This window comes from Nomascus leucogenys, chromosome 7b (assembly GCF_006542625.1).
Source record: "Nomascus leucogenys isolate Asia chromosome 7b, Asia_NLE_v1, whole genome shotgun sequence".
Lineage (NCBI taxonomy): Eukaryota > Metazoa > Chordata > Mammalia > Primates > Hylobatidae > Nomascus > Nomascus leucogenys.
The window spans coordinates 53194760-53213756 of NC_044387.1; the positions used below are offsets into that span (position 1 = coordinate 53194760).

At 45.7% G+C, this 18997-nt stretch overlaps 1 protein-coding gene across 1 annotated transcript in view; it reads left to right on the forward strand.

The window, feature by feature from the left end:
* Positions 1-18997, forward strand: part of MYO18B (myosin XVIIIB) — a 269290-nt gene that overhangs the window by 219851 nt on the left and 30442 nt on the right. Inside the window, exon 39 of the mRNA XM_030816000.1 lies at positions 8883-9013. Coding sequence (XP_030671860.1) covers positions 8883-9013 — 131 coding nt within the window. The remainder of the gene's footprint in view (positions 1-8882; positions 9014-18997) is intronic.

Here is an 18997-nt window from a genome sequence, read left to right on the forward strand (position 1 = left end):
AGAATGACAGAAAAGGACATTTCCTGGTTTCCTTGGCTTCTGGTAGGTTCTGCCAATGAAAGGCAGTGATGGACAACTGAAGGTCAAAAGAAAGGTAGAAGACAGGATATCTTTCTTTGGCACTGCCTTGAGGCATCCATGGAAGCAGCAGTACCTCCTTTTAATCCAGATCTTATCAGGGACTCTCCTCCTCCATGAAGCCCGTTTCCTCTGGGCAGCGCTACTGAGGTCTCCCTTCCCATTGGATGGCCCAACTCCTTGACTTTTTTGTCCAGCCCTAGGTTGGCAGTGCCTTCCTGCCGTTGCTAATCTCTCCTGGCTTTCCCAAAGCATTCTGTAAAATCCTTCCAGCTTCAGCAAAACAAGTAATAGATTCTTAGACATCATTTTCTGAAAAATAAAGTTGTCCTCACTAAACACCAGCAGCCCTCATATTTCCCGTGTCTTTACTTAGAAAGAAGGAAATAGGAAACTGTGGACCAAGTATGTGCTACCAATTTAGGTAGGCGAGGTGTACACAATTTTACATTATTTCATTTGTTCCTTGTAACACCTTTTGTCAAGGAATAATATAGTACTGTCATTTTAACAGATGAGAAACTGAAGGTAAGAAAGGATTAGTAACTCTTATGGGATTTGCGTAGCTGCTTCAGGTTCATCTTGTTCCAAAGCCAGTTCTGTTCCTGCTGTTTGTGGTGATGTTAGCAGTTTGCATCCCTCCCTCTCCCCACTCACCAGGGCCTCTCTGGAAGTGTGATTAGCTTCAGCTTCACTCAGATCCACAGAATACTCACCAATCTTTAAGGAGAAATAAACCTGCGAACCGACTAACTAATATAAATATCTTCTTTGAGGATTTGAATACCATTTCTAGGAGGATTGGGATCATTTAAAAACGTGGCAGAGGCTGGGTGCGTTGGCTCATGCCTGTAATCCCAATGCTTTGGGAGGCCAAGGAGGGAGGACCACTTGACACCAGGAGTTTGAGACTAACCTGGGGAACATAGCAGGACTCTGTTTCTGCAAATAATAATAATAATAATAATAAATATCTGGGCATGGTGGTGCACGCCTGTAGTCCCAGCTACTGAGGACACTGAGGTGGGAGGATCACTTGAGCCCAGGAGTTCAAGGTTACAGTGAGCTATGATTGTACCACTGCACTCTCCAGTCTGGGCAAGAGAGTGAGACCCCCATCTCTAAAAAAAAAAAAAAAAAAAAAATGTGTAGTGTAGCAGAGTTGAGAGTTCTGATCGATGCTGGCGGATGAAGCACAGGACAGCACTGGAATGAAACACTTGGCTTGGTGAGTTGAGAGAATGGATTCTAGCCCCTGATTGCTTGGGTGTCTGCTGTGATTGATTAGACGTGCCTGCCATGTGTGAAGAAAAGGACAGGAGGTATTGTTGGGTATTTGCTGACCCTTTAGAAATTGTGAAGGCCCCAACTTTTAATCTGTCGCTTTCTAGCTGTATGAATTTGGGACCTTTGATGAGTCTGTCTGTGTCTATTATCACACCATAAAAACAGAATAATACTGGGGCGGGTGGATCACTTGAGGTCAGGAGTTAGAGACAAGCCTGGCCAACATGGTGAAATCTCATCTCTACTAAAAATACAAAAATTAGCCAGGTATAATGGCAGGTGCCTGTAATCCCAGCTACTTGGGGGGCTGAGGCAGGAGAAGTGCTTGAACCTGGGAGGCGGCGGTTGCAGTGAGCTGAGATCACGCCACCGCACTTCAGCCTAGGTGACAGAGCAAGATTCACTCTCAACAAAACAAAACAAAACAAAACAAAACAAAAAAACACAAAAAGAAAAAGGAATAGAATAATGCAATGAATCTTCAGGATAATTATGAGGAAAGGACCCTGTAGAATGATGACCAACTTCTCCCCAGTCATTATTCCTGCTGGAGACTGGGCATACATTTGGGTTTTCTTAGGGCCACTCCAACTCTTTCCTTTTCCAAAGTGGAGCTTAACACCACCTGCTGATGCTCACTCCATTACCAATGTGGCCTTTGAGCTCTTGCTGGAACACAATTCACAAGGCATTTATTATTATTATTATTTTTGAGATGGAGTCTCGCTCTGTCACCTAGGCTGGAGTGCAGTGGCGCAATCTCGGCTCAGTGCAACCTCCGCCTCCCAGGTTCAAGCAATTCTCCTGCCTCAGCCTCCTGAGAGGCTGGGACTACAGGTGCATGCCACCACACTCGGCTAAATTTTTTGTATTTTTAATACAGCCGGGGTTTCACCACGTTGGTCAGGCTGGTCTCAAACTCCTGACCTCAAATGATCCACCTACCTCAGCCTCCCAAAGTGCTGGGATTAGAGGCATGAGCCACCCCGCCCAGCCCGCAGGGCTTTTATTCCCCCACTTCACACCCTCCAGCGTCAGCTTCATTTCTCCCAGGCAAGTGACCCTCGGACAATTTGAAGGAAGCAATGGCAGTTCCTCATTGCCTTTCTTTCTGGGAAAGATTCCCTCACCTGCCAAGACGTAGGCATCATTGGATGAAACAGGAGCAATTAGAAGCAAAGCTGGACAGAGCCATGGACTGCAGTCCGGAGACCTGAGCTTAGCTCTAGATCTTTTCTTGGTTGTGTGTCCTTAGGCAAATGAGTTAACCTCTCTGAGCCTCAGCCTGCTCATCTGTAAAATGGACGCGACAAAGTGATGAAGATTACCTCTCAGCATAGAGTAGGTGGATGAGGAGATTGTTCATTACAGCATCAGAGAGGACTAAAGTATATTTTTTTAACTTGCCTATGATAAAGATAATTATTATTCTTTACAGAAAATCTTGAGGAGTGCTAAAAGGAATGTCAGAATTGCCTGATATCTTACCACACAGAGATAATAGCCGTTGCTACCACTTTGTTGCAATAATCTCAGCTCACTTTTTGTGTTTCTATAGTACTTGACTCTGAGGGTTTCAATAAAGATTAAATGAGATAAGATATTTTGAACATTTAGCAGAGTGCCTGTGTATGCAAGAAATATACATAAATATATTCACTTATTAGTTTAACACGTATTTATTATGTTCAAGGTTTGTTAAACATTTAAGGATATGAAAATACTTGATTATTTTCATCAAGTTTCAGGATATACCCTGATCTATAGGATAAAGTACGTGTTACAGGCAAAATTCAACTCCATTTGATTTTCAAGTTGAAGCCAGAAGGGATTGCTGCCTGCTAATTCTAATCAGCAACCAGATTCTAATAAATACGTCCTTAATATTTGTTAGGTATGCTATGTGCCAGATGCTGAAAATATTTGGGTGTGTATCTACACATGCATATATTGTGCACACACGTTTGCATAAATACATGTTTATATATATATTTATAATAGCATATGTATGTGTAATTTTTTTCAGCACCAGGCTCTGTAACATTTTCTGCTTGTCTTTGCTAAATCAGAAGAAAGCAACAAGATGAATTTTCATCAAGTTTCAAAAGTGTTTTGAGATAGTCTGATCTATAGTGTAAATTGTGTGGCACAGGTGAAATTAACTTTGGGAGGCCTTGGGAGACACCTCAGAAGGTTTGAGAGCTGCAGAAATTAACAAATGAGAGTCTTGTCCATTTGCAGAGAGGAGAGGGTCCTCTGAAGAGATGCTCTGGGCAGAGAAAACAAACAACAGTTTTAAATATTAGCCTCTAACTGAACATCACAAGAGGAGATGATTTTAATTGTAGTCATTAATTATCATATGAACTGCTTCTCACATGGGTAACTCTGTGATATGCTCCAGAGGGAGTAGCCCGGAGGTTTAACAAGAAATCATAGTTCTCTCAAGTGATGCTGGGGAGGTCGGCAAGTATGCATATTATCTACATACTACATATTATTGTACTGATCTGTGTGTACACGATATAGATATCCTCCATATATTATGTATGTATCATGTATATTATGTATGCATTAGTTAGAATGTATAATACCTTTATCCTTTCGTCATTCGCCACTAATAGTCATACAATAGCACCATTCATTTCATCCCCAAACATGTATTGAGTGCCTCCTGTGTTCCAGACACCGGTAATACAGATAGAGATTAGTTCCCTGCAAGAACATAAGCTCTGTGGAAGTGAGGACCCTATTTGCATTGCTGGCGCCTAGATCAGTGCTGCACCTTGTAGGTGCTCAGCAAATGTTTATTAAATGTATGTGTGTATGTATGAATGAATAATATATAAATATATAATATATACCAGGATATGTGGATGTTGTGTGTCTACAGCGTGTACACCATTATACTGTAGTTTTAGATAACCCCAGGAATGTGGTATATATCTTAGTGGATTTCTGCTATCTATGCATCTAACTATCTAAATCATTTTGTATCCTAATTATCCCCCACCTCTCAATTTCTCTCCATGCTTCAAATCTCTAAAGAGAGCTAATAACAGAGAGGACCAAGCTCACAACCGACCTCAGCATACAACCCCATTTTCATGGAGCAGCCCTGGGCCAAGCCCGAGCGAGCGTGATTGTCAGATGCGGTCGTTGCCTTCCGCCCACTTCCTGTTTTGTGAGAGGGGCACTGGCTCACTTCCCCTTCTGCTTGTGCATCCCTTCCGTGTCTCCGGAGGGGTCTCTGGCTAGGGTCTTGTTTCATCTGCCCCAGGGAGACTGTTTGGGGCACTGCATTTGTTTAGCCTAATGAAATGGTCTCTGCAATCAGCAGACTCCATTTGGTTTTCGAGTTGAAGCAGGAAAGATTTGTTGATTGCTGATTACACCAACACTAAATTTCTCCAAGCTTTCTCCTCGGGGTGCACCTACTGAGTCTGATTCTTCCCTAGCAGATTGAGGATGGGATGCAGAGGGCGGCAAGGGGGCAACGGTGAAGGGTGGAAGGTAGTGGCAGATCCCCGAACCCTGTCCTTGGTCCTCATTCTCTGGCCTAACGAACGATGGCTTTCTCGTTCTCACCTCTTCTTGCTGTGTCTAAGCCAATTCACCTTCTATGCATCCCTTGTTTTTTTCATGTCTTTTCTCTGCAGGATAGTGAAAAATCTTCAGAGCCAGAGTCCTGCATTCCAATGTTTTTATTTGCTTTGTGACCTTGGCAAATCTCCTCAGTGACCTGGGGATGACACTGTTCTTCCTGAGCTCCTTCTCCTATGAGAATTAAAGGATAGCTATGCCACTGTTGGTCAAGTTTCACTCTGCAAGTCATTTAACTCCTGCAAGACCCTAAAAAAAAAAAAAAAAAAAAAAAAAAAAAAAAAAAAAAAAAAAAAAAAAAAAAAAAAAAAAAAAAAAAAAAAAAAAAAAAAAAAAAAAAAAAAACTCTGCAAGAGCCCTGTGAAGGAGGGTCTGCTACTGGCCCCATTTCCCCAGTGAGACAACTGAGGGTCAGAGAGGTTAAGTAACTTGCTGGAGGTCACACAGCCACTGAGCAGCAGAGTTGGGATTTGAACCCCGGCAGCTCGGCTCCAGAGGCATCTTTCACTTTTATGATATTGTGGATTTGACTCATTTCAGACTCCTATTTCTTCTGCCCACTTGCTTCGTCCCAGCCCAGGCCCACCCATCCCTGAAACACAGTGCCTCCTTCTGTCTCTCCTCTACCCTCCAGGAAGCTCCCTGAGGATGTGGACTGTACACATTGTTGCTCCTGCATGGCACTGACACGGGCAAGGTTCACCTAAGCAAAACGAGGAGGGGACGTCTGTACCCTTTTCTCATGTCTCAGCACACGTGACCTAAAGGGTTTCCACTTAAGAACCCAAGACCTGGATGCACATCTCAGTTTTGTGGTCTCCCAGCAGCGTGACCTCAGACAGGTCATTTGGTTAGACATTCATTGAACCAATGCTTATAGGATTCACTGTACTTAACACATAACCCACAATGGCTCAGATGTGTGGACTTGGGATAGAATCTAAGACAGAAATACGGATTTTTCTGCCTCTGTGTCTTACAAAGACACAGGTGCCACATCTGGGAGAAAGTGGCTAATGCCTAGTGACACCATTGTCCTGGCCCATTAGAACAGAGTGGAGCTGGCCGGGTGCAGTGGCTCATGCCTATAATCCCAGCACTTTGGGAGGCCGAGGTGGGTGGATCACGAGGTCAGGAGATCGAGACCATCCTGGCTAACACGGTGAAACCCCGTCTCTACTAAAAATACAAAAAAAATAAAATAAGCCGGGCGTGGCGGGCTCCTGTAGTCCCAGCTACTTAGGAGGCTGAGGCAGGAGAGCGGCATGAACCTGGGAGGCGGAGCTTGCAGTGAGCCAAGATAGCGAGACTCCGTCTCAAAAAAAAAAAAAAAAAAAAAAAAGTGGAGCCCGGGCAGATGCTCCCAGAAGCTGCCGGGATTTTGCACCTAGCCATTTTCTAGGTGCATTTATGAGCTGACATGCTGATGTCCTGGGGTGAGCACCCCCTCCTTCACAGTCCCTCGGTGTCCTTTATTTCCTCTGATAGTCTGGGGGCCCCAACCTCGGGTTGTCTCTCACCTTGTCAAGGCTGAGATGGGGATTTCACAGTTGGCAGCTTCAAGCACCTGGGATGGACTGGCAGCCCCTTCTCATGCCACCACCGTGGCGTCCTTCCCGCCACCCCTTCTCCCTCTCATTAGCTCGGCCTGGCCCTTAGGCTTACTCAGGCTTTGCCTGCTGCCTCTCTCTCTCTCTTTAAAATCAGAAAACACTGGAAAGGCACAGACTTACAATAATGTGAATGGGCAAGCCGATTTGCAGAGAGCTGAGTGTGGTCCTGTAATGGTCCTCGCTGACTTCTTTTGGGGAATGCAGTCATAGCCCCAGAAAGAGCACTGGACTGGGAGCTGCCAAGCCCAGGGTTCAGATCCCAGCTCTGCACCTTTCCTGAGTGACCTCGCTGACTGACCTTGCTGGCTGACCTTGCTGGCTTTAGTTTGCTCATCTGCAAAATAAAGAAAAATGAGGCCGGGTGCAATGGCTCACGCCTGTAATTCCAGCACTTTGGGAGGCCAAGGTGGGTGGATCACTTGAGGTCAGGAGTTCGAGACCAGCCTGGCCAACATGGTGAAAACTCATCTCTGCTAAAAAATACATAAATTAGCCAAGCGTGGTCGTGGGTGCCTGTAATCCCATCTACTTGGGAGGCTGAGGCAGGAGAATTGCTTGAACCCGGGAGGTGGAGGTTGCAGTGAGTCGAGATCACGCCACTGCACTCCAGCCTATGCAACAGAGCAAGACTCTGTCCGCCGCGCCCCCCCCCCCCAAAAAAAAAAAAAAGAAAAATGACTCCAGGCTAAGGGAGGGGCTGTGAGCCATTTATTTTCACTCAGCTACTCAGTTCCATGAGGAGCTGGGAATTGCGCTTTGACCCCACATCCTCAAATTTCTCCCCTCCCACTGTCCTCAGTTGGTATGTGTGTTCCTTTATACAGCAGTCCAGAAATAAACTTTACATAATTAGAGCTGCTTACAAGAAAAATCCCATCTATAACCCCGCTTTGCCCATCCATAAATATTCTCAATTCTCCGTGAGTGTTATTTGCAAAGATTCAGGTATGATACTGCTCGGATCTATTCCGTTTGCTTCATGTTATTTCAAAGAAGCACTCGACGCTGCCACAATTCTTATTTCTAATGTTAATGTCTGCCTAAGAGCATCAAAGTGACACACTGTGATTTCCCTAACCATTCCCAATTGCTGGGTGATGAGGCAGATCCCAGCCTCTCCTTGTCGTCAGTAGCACCGCTGCAAACATCCTCGGGCATAGAGCTACGTTCTGCGTCTTGATTTATCCCCCATAAGATGAATTACCAGGAGGTTAGATGCTGGCTCTCACCCAGGGTTTCAGACTCAGCACTGTGGACATTCAGGCCAGATAATTCTTTGTGGGATTGTCCTGTGCCTCGTAGGATGTTGAAAAGCATCTCTGGCCTCTACCCACCAGATGCCAGCAGCATTTCCCCAAGTTGTGACTGCCAAAAATGTCTCCAGACATGACCAAATGTCCCCTGGGGGGCAAAATCACCCTTAGGTAACAATCATTATATGTTAAAAGGTAGCAATGTGTAGGTTGGAAATTAAAGTCAGAGATTTTACCAAGAGCCCAGATGAAATCCAATTAGAAAAGTACCAGAAAGTATTGATCACTAAGATGAGCACTGAGAGGGGAGTCAGAGGCACTGAGCTTGAGTTCCAGCTCCACCATGAAGTCTTTGCTTCTTAAGGCCTCAGTTCCTCATCTGTGAAATGGGAGCAAGAATAAAGACTCACCTGCTGGGCCTGTGAGGCATGAGTGAGATCCTGGCTGCAAAACACTCAACACAGCTCTGGCCACAGAAGGAGCTCCGTAAATGCCCATCATGCTTGCCTGTTCTAGAGGGAGCCCAGCTGGGTTTTTCATCTTTGCTTTTGCTGCTGTGAGGACAGCAAGGTGGGGGTGTCTAGGGGACAGACTTGAAAGGAAACTGTCTTTGTTATGCTCTCCGCATGACCTCCTGCACCAGATTTATCCTTGAGGCTCAGTGTCCTAAACCAGACTCCATGACCCTTCTTGGTTTTTACGTTTACTCACCCATCCAAGATGGGCTGAGTATCCACTGTGCGTGGTGGTGCAGATTCAGTGCATGGCCCTGGGGTCAGAGGCACTGGGAGCAGCACCCCCAGCACAGGTGAGCAAGCTCTGTGTGTTATGCCCTGGAGTATCTATTCCCTCCTCTATGAAACATGGAGCACCTGGTTGAGGATCCCATCAATCTGTCCGCAGAGAGAGCCTCTCATGGAGAACCTACCACTTCATAGGTACTCAGTGAACACTAGGCTCAGCCTGGGGCCTGGCTCTTCCCCAGTGCATGCATGGGTGGTGCATTTCTTGCCCAAGGCCAACGTGTGTTTGCATCTTCTGTCCCCAGGAGAAGTACGTGGAGGAACTTGCGGCAGTGAGGCAAACCCTCCAGACAGACCTGGAGACATCCATTCGGCGGATTGCCGACCTGCAGGCTGCCTTAGAAGAAGTGGCATCCAGTGACAGTGATACTGAGAGGTAACTTGCCAGGGGCTGGGCGGGGCTGGGCACAGCAGGTGGGCAGCATCCTGGGGAGCTCTATGCCCTTTAGCCGGGCTGGGGCCACATTCACTGGGAAACCCAAAGATGTTCGGGGGCTGGAGGCACCCCCGGTTTACTTGGGTGAGGAGAGCCTGGCTGTTGTCCTGCTGGTACTAACCTCTCCTTGCTGTTGCTAAAACATCTCAGTCCTGCTCACCAAGCCTTTGGTGAGGCAATGTGACTGGAACGAGGGCTAGCATATGGTCTTCTGCAAGTTCCATGTTCAATCTTGGCCTAATTCTCTCATCTGTGAAATGGGCATAATAATATTAGGAGGAACCACATGCAGTTGCCAAGATTGGACTGTTTTTGACCTACAGACTAGAAGTTTCATATATTCAATCTACTGCCTATTTCATAGGGCTTTTGTTGAGAGTTAATTGAGTTCACAGATGAACATGACAGGTATGTTAGTGCTATATAAGTGGAAGCTCTGTTTGTACAGAATAATGGACATTATTTTACAAGGGCAATGGCTGATTCAAGGATGCAAAGTTGGGCTGGTGATTAGTGAGACCACCCAAGTTCAATGGCAGGGCTTCTTGCCTTTCTCAGAAGATAGGCTACTTTTCACCGTCTCTGCTTGAGTCTCAAGCTACTGCAGGCCACAGGTGGGCCGCTCAGCTGGAAAGAGTTTGAGGTATCCCAGCTGGGCACATGGGTCCAGGCTGTCCAACTCCTGTAGCATTCTGTTCCCAGGAGCTACCTTTGTACCCTTGGCTTACTGCTTCTCTAGGAACCACAGCTGCCTGTCTTGCCACACATCCCTTCCCCCGTTCTAGCCTCTGTGGCAAAGCCTAGGTAGCAGAGAAGACACTTTCCTTACATAGCTTTTCAATAAAGAATCTACAGAGGTGGTTGCAGGGGCCAGCCCCACAGGGTTGGTGAGTTTCTCCCCGTGTGCGGCGATGAGAGAGTGTAGCAATAAAGACACAAGACAGAGACAAAAGAAAGCTGGGCCCTGGGGACCACCACCACCGATGTGCGGAGACCGGAAGTGGCCCCGAATATCTGGCTGCGCCGTTATTTATTGGATACAAAGCGAAAGGGGCAAGGTAAAGAGTGTGAGTCATCTCCAATGATAGGTAAGGTCACGTGGGTCACGTGTTTACTCGACAGGGGGACCTTCCCTGCCTGGCAGCCAAGGCAGAGAGGGAGAGGAGACCGACAGAAAGACAGCTTATGCCATTATTTCTGCATATCAGAGACTTTTAGTACTTTCACTAATTTACTACTGCTATCTAGAAGGCAGAGCCAGGTGTACAGGATGGAACATGAAGACGGACTAGGAGCGTGACCACTGAAGCACAGCATCACAGGGAGATGGTTAGGCCTGCGGATAACTGCGGGCGAGCCTGACTAATGTCAGGCCCTCCACAAGAGGTGGAGGAGCAGAGTCTTCTCTAAACTCCCCCAGGGAAAAGGAGACTCCCTTTCCCAATCTGTTAAGTAGCAGGTGTTTTCCCTTGACACTTACGCTACCATTAGACCATGGTCTGCCTGGCAACGGGCGCCTTCCCAGACGCTGGCATTACCGCTAGACCAAGGAGCCCTTCTGGTGGCCCTGTCTGGGCATAACAGAAAGCTCGCACTCTTGTCTTCTGGTCACACCTCACTATGTCCCCTCAGCTGCTATCTCTGTATGGCCTGGTTTTTCCTAGATTATGATTATAGAGTGAGGATTATTATAATATTGGAATAAAGAGTAATTACTACCAACTAATGATTAATGATATTCATATATAATCATATCTAAGATCTGTATCTGGTATAACTATTCTTGTTTTATATTTTATTATACTGGAACAGCTCATGTCCTCGGTCTCTTGCCTCGGCGCCTGGGTGGCTTGCCGCCCACAGGTGGTTCCCTCCTGCTGCCTGCAAGCTGCCCCTGTACACACCTGAGCAGGCCACATTAAAAGCCTGTTTTTCTTGGTCTTCCTCTCTGTGAAGGCTGTTTTTTTCTGCAGCCAGAACAGTCAAACAGTCAGTCCTTGGAGTGCATCCCTCTCTGTTTCCATATGAGGACCCTGACTGCAGAGAAGTTCAAGGTCATATAGCAAATTAGCTTCATACACTTGAGCTAGAACTCAGGTCTGCTGAACTTCCTACCCAGACCTTTGCCATTCATACCTCTCTTAAGGGCTGGAGGCAGGGGCAGCTGCTGACCTTTGGGACATGTGGGTGCGAGACAGGCAAAGGAAGCAGAGAGGGTTACAAATCAGCTGTGGTTTAGCCAGAAGGAAGAACCAGACGTCTATATTGTCTATATTAGAGCTGACTATGAATAGTCAAGGAAAAAAACTGGAAGAAATACACCAACATTCTAACACCGAGGAAAGGCGTTACGGGTGACAATTTTTTTTTCTTCAAGTTTATTTATATTTTCTGAAATCTGTGCAATGAACATGCACACACATCTCTAGCTCTACTAGTACTCTCTTTAGGAGATTTTGCTCATATAAGTTATGTACTCCATACACCTAATTTTAGAATGCACATAATCTCCTCCCTTAATGCAGTCCTGGGCTGGTCATAGCTGCTGAGGGATTTGTAACCTCAGACTCTCCAGTAAAGGTGTCTGCGCTCAGCAGGAGTAAGACGGAGAGCCACTGGACTCTAAAACTCCACGTTCTTGGCCAGGCATGGTGGCCCACACATGTAATCCCAGCACTTTGGGAAGCTGAGGCAGGAGGATCACTTGAGACCAGGAATTCAAGACCAGCCTGGGAAACATAAGGAGTCTCCATCTCTACAAAAATGCCTTTTCAAAAATTAGCCAGACATGGTGGCACCTGTAGTTCCAGCTACTCAGGAGGCTGAGGTAGGAGGATCATTTCAACCCAGGAGTTCGAGGCTGCGGTGAGCTGTGATCTGTGATTGTGCCACTGCACTCTAGCCTGGGCGACAGAGCAAGACCCTGTCTCAGAAAATAAATAAGAAAATAAAAGTTCATGTTTTGCCTCTAAATAAAAGACTTTGTCTTAAAAAAATTATTTAATTTGTGCAAAAGTGGCTTCCATGCACGTTCCAAATATTCCCACCATTCCCTGCTAATTGGCACAGCTGCCAAACTGCCGGTGAAAGGGCAAATCCTGATGTTGCAGCTGCTCTCCAGCTCATGATTGCATTTAGGGTCCCACCTCCACTGCCCCCTCCTCCTGTTTTATTAGTGGCATGGCAGAACTTAGTGTAATTACAAACTCCTTTTGTCAATATTACTTGTTTGATGCTTGGGCTGGCTTCTCCATTCACAGAAATAATAGAGCTTTTGCATGAATTACACCAGGAATGAATGGCTGTAGTTACAACCATCTTTGGCCAATATGCAAAATGTTTAAATTATTTTCACTTGCATAGCAAGAGATTGCTTTTCTAGTAAACAATAAAAGTTAAGTAAACATAACCAAATTGGAAGGAGGCAGAGGGTCCATGCCTGAAGGGTGGGTGACAGGCTGGAAGAATGTGCAACAAGAAGCAAGGGACAGTGTCCATCAAAAGATGAATGAATAAAGAAAATGTCATGTGTATACACGATGGAGTACTATTCAGCCATAAAAAAGAATGAGTCAGTCATTTGTAGCAATGTGAATGGAACTGGAAGTCTTTATGTTAAGTGAAATAAGCCAGACACAGAAAGAGAAACATTGCATGTTCTCACTTACTTGTGGGATATAAAAATCAAAACAGTTTAACCCACGGGAATAGACAGTAGGAGGTGGGATGGCTAATGGGTACAAAAATGTAGTTAGAATGAATGAATAAGGCCTGGTATTTAATAGCACCACAGGATGACTGTGTCAATGATAATTTCATTGTACATTAAAAAATAACTAAAGGAGTATATAGTTGGATTGTTTATAACACAAAGGATAATTGCTTGAGGGGATGGATACCCCATTTTCCATGATATGGTTGTTACGCATTGCATGCCTGTATCAAAACATCTCATGTACCCCATAAATATATATACCTACTATGTACCCACCAAAATTAAAAATAAAAACATTATCAAATGAAAAGGAAAACAAGAAGCAAGGGACAGATATCTCACTGGGGGAATGAGATCCTGGTGGTGAGGTCACAGAAGGTTGCAGACATCACTCCAGTCTTGGCGTAGGGGGGAAATCCCCTCTGGCTTTAAAGGGACCCTGCTGTCACCCTCATCCTAACAAGAGACACTTTTATCTGTCTCCTCTGTTCTGATCTACCCTTTCTGAGCTCCATGCCCTGGAATCCAATCGGAATTCTTTCTGTCTCACTTTTCATGATCTTCTGTCTCTAGGGACTTAAATCTTCCTCCCTGCTGGGCTTCTGATGTTTTTTCCTTGACTGGATCTCTGGTTTCCACATAACACCTGCCTCATAGCTGGAAGGGACATCACCTGCATTTCAGAGTTGCTGTGAGGTGTGAAATGACTACAGAACGCCAGGTGTAAAGAAATGCATCTTGTGCCTGTACCTGGAAAAGCCCCATGCAATGTGCAGGATTCTTACAATTGGAAGTCAAGGAAGAATTTGAGAGGGAATAGGCTTTGCACGTCAACAAGTCTGATTGCCAATTAGAGATCTAATGGTTAATTTCTGCGTGACCTTGGACAAGTTATTGAACCTCTCTGAGCCTCCGTCTCTTTGAGTCTAAGATGGGTTAATAATAAGAAGCAAGTGAAAAAGTATGGCTTCCTAGCACATTACCTTGCTCATAGTAGAGGCTCAACGAGAATCATAAATTGCATTCATTCATTCATTTGATAAATTCTTACTGAGCACCTGTTGCATGCGAGATGCTGTGTTAAGTGCTTGTTTTATTCCACTTGCTTCTTGTTATCGTTATTCTCCCTCTTACAGATGAAGAGAGGTTGAATAACTTGCCTAAAGTCAGGCAGAAACGAACGTTTGGAACTGTGTCTAAAGTCCAGGTTGGTTGAATTGCGGAGGAATAGAGAGGGAGAAGAGCCTAGGGGCGGTCCTGCTTTTATCAAACCTGCATTCTGATGGTGGAATGTGTGTGTGTGTCCAAAAATAAAGTGCACAGACTGATAAATAAAACACAAGGATACAATTGGAGTTACGAGGGCAGAGAACACGGTGCTATGATGAAGAGCAGGATAGGCAGATGTAGCCTCCCAGAGAGGAAGGCATTGGAATTAAGATCGGAATGAGAAGAAGGGGCCAGCCATGGGAAGGCCTGGAGAAAATGAGTAATGGCAGATCAAGGCACCTTCTAGGAAGTGAAAGAAGACCAGTGTCCCCCGGGAAGGTAGATGAGGGAGCAGCAGCCCTCTGGTACCCCTTTTCTCTTTCTCCATCCCGCCTTCCTCTTTCCCTTCTCCTACCTTTCTTCTCCTCTGAAGATGACCCATAGAAACCCACTGACATCCTCAGTTTCTTAAAATGCCCCATTGCCCCAGGCAGGATTGGCCACATGAATTGTAGGGTTCAGTGTGAAGTGAAAGTGTGAGGCTTGCCGGGCACAGTGGCTCATGTCTGCAATCCCAGCACTTTGGGAGGCCAAGGCGGGTGGATCACTTGAGGTCAGGAGTTTGACCAGCCTGGCCAACATGGTGAAACCCTGTCTCTACCCAAAATACAAAAATTAGCCAGGAGTGGTGGTGCACTTGGGAGGCTGAGGTAGGAGGATGGCTTGAACGAGGGAGGCTAGAGGTTGCAGTGAGCTGAGATGGCGCCAGTGTACTATAGCCTGGGCAACAGAGTGAAACTCTGTCGCAAAAAAAAAAAAAAAAAAGAAGGAAGGAAGGAAAAAAGAAAGTATGGGGCTCCTTGTTAAAAAAATTATTAAAAATTTCAAGACAGTGACAGAAGAGCATTAAACCAAAATGCAGGCCCTTCTGGGCATGGGTCGCAAGCCCCTGCAGCCAGCCCTGACCCCAGGGTGGTTCTTAGGGAGCATTTCCTAATTCGCAGCAGGCCTTGATCCTAATATGTTGACTTAGAACTTGGATTTGAAGTGGAAACACTGTAGATTTCAGTAATATCACAGAAATGGGGAAACTGGGGGAAAAAATTGCCCATGAAGTCTCAACACATTTCAAAGAATTAATATTGTATAGAGCATATTCTCTGATCACAGTGCAATTAAATTGGTTATAAACAATGAAAAGAAGTATTTGTGTTGCTAGGTTGTAAATCCACCGTTTATAGCAGAACCCACAGCTCCTGCCCAGGCCCCAGTCTATAGTCTCCCACTTGCTAGCAGCTCCATGCTACACTTCACTCCTAATTGCCTCATCACCCTGGGGTAAGAGGTTTGGATTAGAGCCTGAGGGACTGGTTCAAGGTACTTCTCCAAACAGAGTTCTCAATTATAATAGAATTCAAGGCCGACCCAGGAGAGAAACACACACACACACACACACACACACACACACACACACACGAGAGAGAGAGAGAGAGAGAGAGAGAGAGAGAGAGAGATAGAGAGATGCTTCAGCTGCAGGTGAGGTTCTTTGAGAGACTTGTTCAAATTACAAAAAGTCACATTTCCCCATGTTGGGAATTAGATCTGAGTGTAACAGGCCTTCCAGGCTGGAAACGTGGCTACGTGCTCAGAAAGCCAGGTAGCCTATGCGGCAGCATTTAAACATGTGCTCTCCTGCACCAGGGCCCTGCGTTGTAACTTGCACTGTGGCATCAACCTCCTTAGATTAATGGAGAAATGCTTTAAGCCAGTCACCCAGGCCTGGCATATGCTCATTATTCTTGGAGGGAGGAATGTGCTGGCTGACACAGCCCTGTCTATTCATGGCCCAGGGGCTGCGGCTGCTCTGTCTGTCACCTTGGCTAGGGGATAAAGGGGTTTGGGCGAGATGTAGAGAGGTCAGCGAATGACCTCTTACTCTTGGGTCAGCTGAAAGTGCATAAGTACCAGCTGGCCCAGTCTGAGATGAATGCTCTGAAAAAAGAATCCTCAATTGCTTTGTTGAGTATAAGTTGGACATTTTCCAATGTACATCCTTTTATAACCTGGCTAAAATTAGGCTGCAGTAGGACAAGTGGAAAGATCTGGGTCTAACCAAAGATTCTGGTTGCTACTGAGGGCATGCTTCTGAGTTAATTTATTCATGCGTGGACCCAGGCTCTGTCCAAACTGTAAAGTTTCTTGCTACCTAGTAGGACAGTCATTGGAACTGCCAGCAGCTCTTTTCCTGCAACTTTTTTACTTTCTAGTTTGTCCCCTGTGAGTAATGAATGTGCTCCAGGCCAGGGAGAACAGCTTAAAGCATTCCTATTAATCTAAGAAGGTTGATGCTGCAGTTCAAGTTGCAATGCAAGGCCTTAGTACCATATAACTCCTGTTTAAATGATGCTACATAGACCACCTGGCTTTCCTTCTAGCCCATATATCCAGCTAGTAGGATTCACAGAAAGTCAGGGCTCCAAACTGCTTTATCTATTCCAGCATTACAGGAAATAATGATAATTGTAACAATAGGTACCTTTTCTTGAGAAATTACTTTGTGCAGGTACTATGCTACCTGTTTGGCATATATTATCCTCAAAACAACTCTCTGAGGCTCCTACCATTATTATTCCCAGTTTGCAGATGAAGAAACTGAGAAGTCAAGAAACTTGCCCCAATCCATGCAGTAAGTGATGAAGCCATGGTCTGATTTCCAGGCTGACCCCATAACCTAAACTGCTAATGGCCAAGCTCTGCTGTCATGTCAAATGTAACCTACTTCCTCCTTTCCCTTGTCAAGGTCTCTGTTCTCTGCCCAGTAGCTGCCCTGTCATTAAAGAGAACTTGTGTCTGTCACTGTGAGATGGGGCCAATGAATTTACATGTTACTTCCCAGGCAACATTTGCATTTAGACTGGAATTGTCTGGCAAAGACTGGCCCTAAAGAAGTACAGCTGAAGACATTGAATTAATTATCTTGCTCATCATCAACACCCTGTTTACAAATTCCTGGCACAAGTTCAAGTTCTTCTTCTCCCTTCCCCTCCCCCTCCTCCCCTCCCCCCTCCCCCTCCCCCTCTTCCCCCTCTTCCCCCCCCCTCCCCCTCCCCCTCTTCCCCCTCCTCCCCCTCCCCCTCTTCCCCCTCCTCCTCCTCTTCCTCCTTTCTCCTCCTTCTCCTTCTCTCCTCATCCTCCTCCTCCTCTTCCTCCTTTCTCCTCCTTCTCCTCCTCCTCCTCCATCTTCTTCTTCTTTTCCTCTCACTCTGTCGCCCAGGCTGGAGTGCAATGGCTTGATCTTGGCTCACTGCAACCTCTGCCTCCCAGGTTCAAGTGATTCTTCTGCCTCAGCCTCCCCAGTAGCTGGGACTACAGGCACATGCCACCACACCCGACTAATTTTTGTATTTTTAGTAGAGACAGGGTTTCACCATATTGGCCAGGCTGTCTCGAACTCCTGACTTCGTGATCCACCTGTCTCGGCCTCCCAAAGTGCTGGGATTACAGGCATGAGCCACCACGCCTGGCCAAGTTCTTTTTTTAAAAAGCCACTTGCACCAAGGGGAGAGAAAACCACTGACCGCATGTCAGGAGATGAGGGTCCCAGACAGCTGTATCACCAAATGAATCAGGACCGTGGACAGGTCATCTGCCCTTTGGGCCTCTGCCCACTCAGCAGAAAACAATGAATTGGGACAGGGGGTACAGTAGGGAACAAGCAAACATGGACTTGCCTCGTGGAGCTTGTAGCCCAGAGACACTTTCTTCACGTGGTAAAAGGGCCAATGTGTTTCAAACGTCCTCCTTATTGTAGAATTCCTTTTTTATACCAAAGCAAACTCATGTACAAAATTCTAGCTTAGGATGGAGTGCAGCCATCCTCTGATTGGAGTGAGAGAGGAAGGTTTTGGGCTAATCCTTCCTCCTAGGTCTCTCTTCTTGACCCCTTGGTACCCACACTTTTCATGGGGTCTCCCAGACCTCGAGGGCTCCATGTACCACGGTATACAAACTCACGTACTTCCCAGGACCAATAACCTGTGACTGACGTGCAGTCAATATGGTAGTGAGTTCTGCCCATGTGGTTTAATACTTCTCAGGAGCAGACAGTACAAAGCTCCCCACTGATTCTGCCTGAAAGCCTTTTTTTTTAAATCTCCTGTCCCGAAGACTTCATTGCAGATCATCTCATGATAAAGGTGTTAGGTGCCTTCAGCATTTGTTATACAATAAACGTGAGCTATACTTCCCAGAAGCTCTTAATTCAGCCTCCTTGTTTTAAACATACTCTCATTTTTTTGGAGACCATCTCAAATGGTAAGAAGCATGGGGTCCAGGTCAGATATCACTCTTGGTATGGACAGTATTTCATCATGAATGAACAAACAGACCACCTGGTGGGTCTTGACTTCAGCCTTAGATATTCTGTGCAAATTTAGTGAAACAGGTTCATGGGCAAAAGCAACCAGTGTGGAGATACTATAAAAATGTAGGATTAATAAGCAGCTATACTTTCATCTTTTTTATTTGTCCTTGTGGCTAGTTCTTTTCCAGATCAGAAGCTTAGGAGGAGCTAGTAAGGATTGCTGATAATCTTAGGCTCTTATAAGATTGCCTCTTTAGATTCTTCACTGTTTTTTTTTTTCCCCCACATTGTGACACTGTGATTAAGGGTGTAACAGTAGTTAGCAGTGCAGTGTTGGGTCATGCCTGCTGTCTGCTTCTTCCTCATATAAACTATTGGCCTAGTAAATGCAGATCTTCCTGTTAAGGTAGAAAAAGCATTGAGATTAGCTATTGTAATAGAGTCTGGCAGAAACTGAAAGGCACTCTAAATGAAGAGAGCTTAATAAAAGGACTATTTACAAAGGTGTAAGGAAGCCCCAAGGTATAGATGGTGCAGCACCTAGGGAATAGCAGCAACTGAGAGCAGTAACTCCTGCAAGGTCTGAAGGGAGAAAAGGGTGCAATTGCTGGAATCCAGAAAGAAAGAGTGTGAGAGA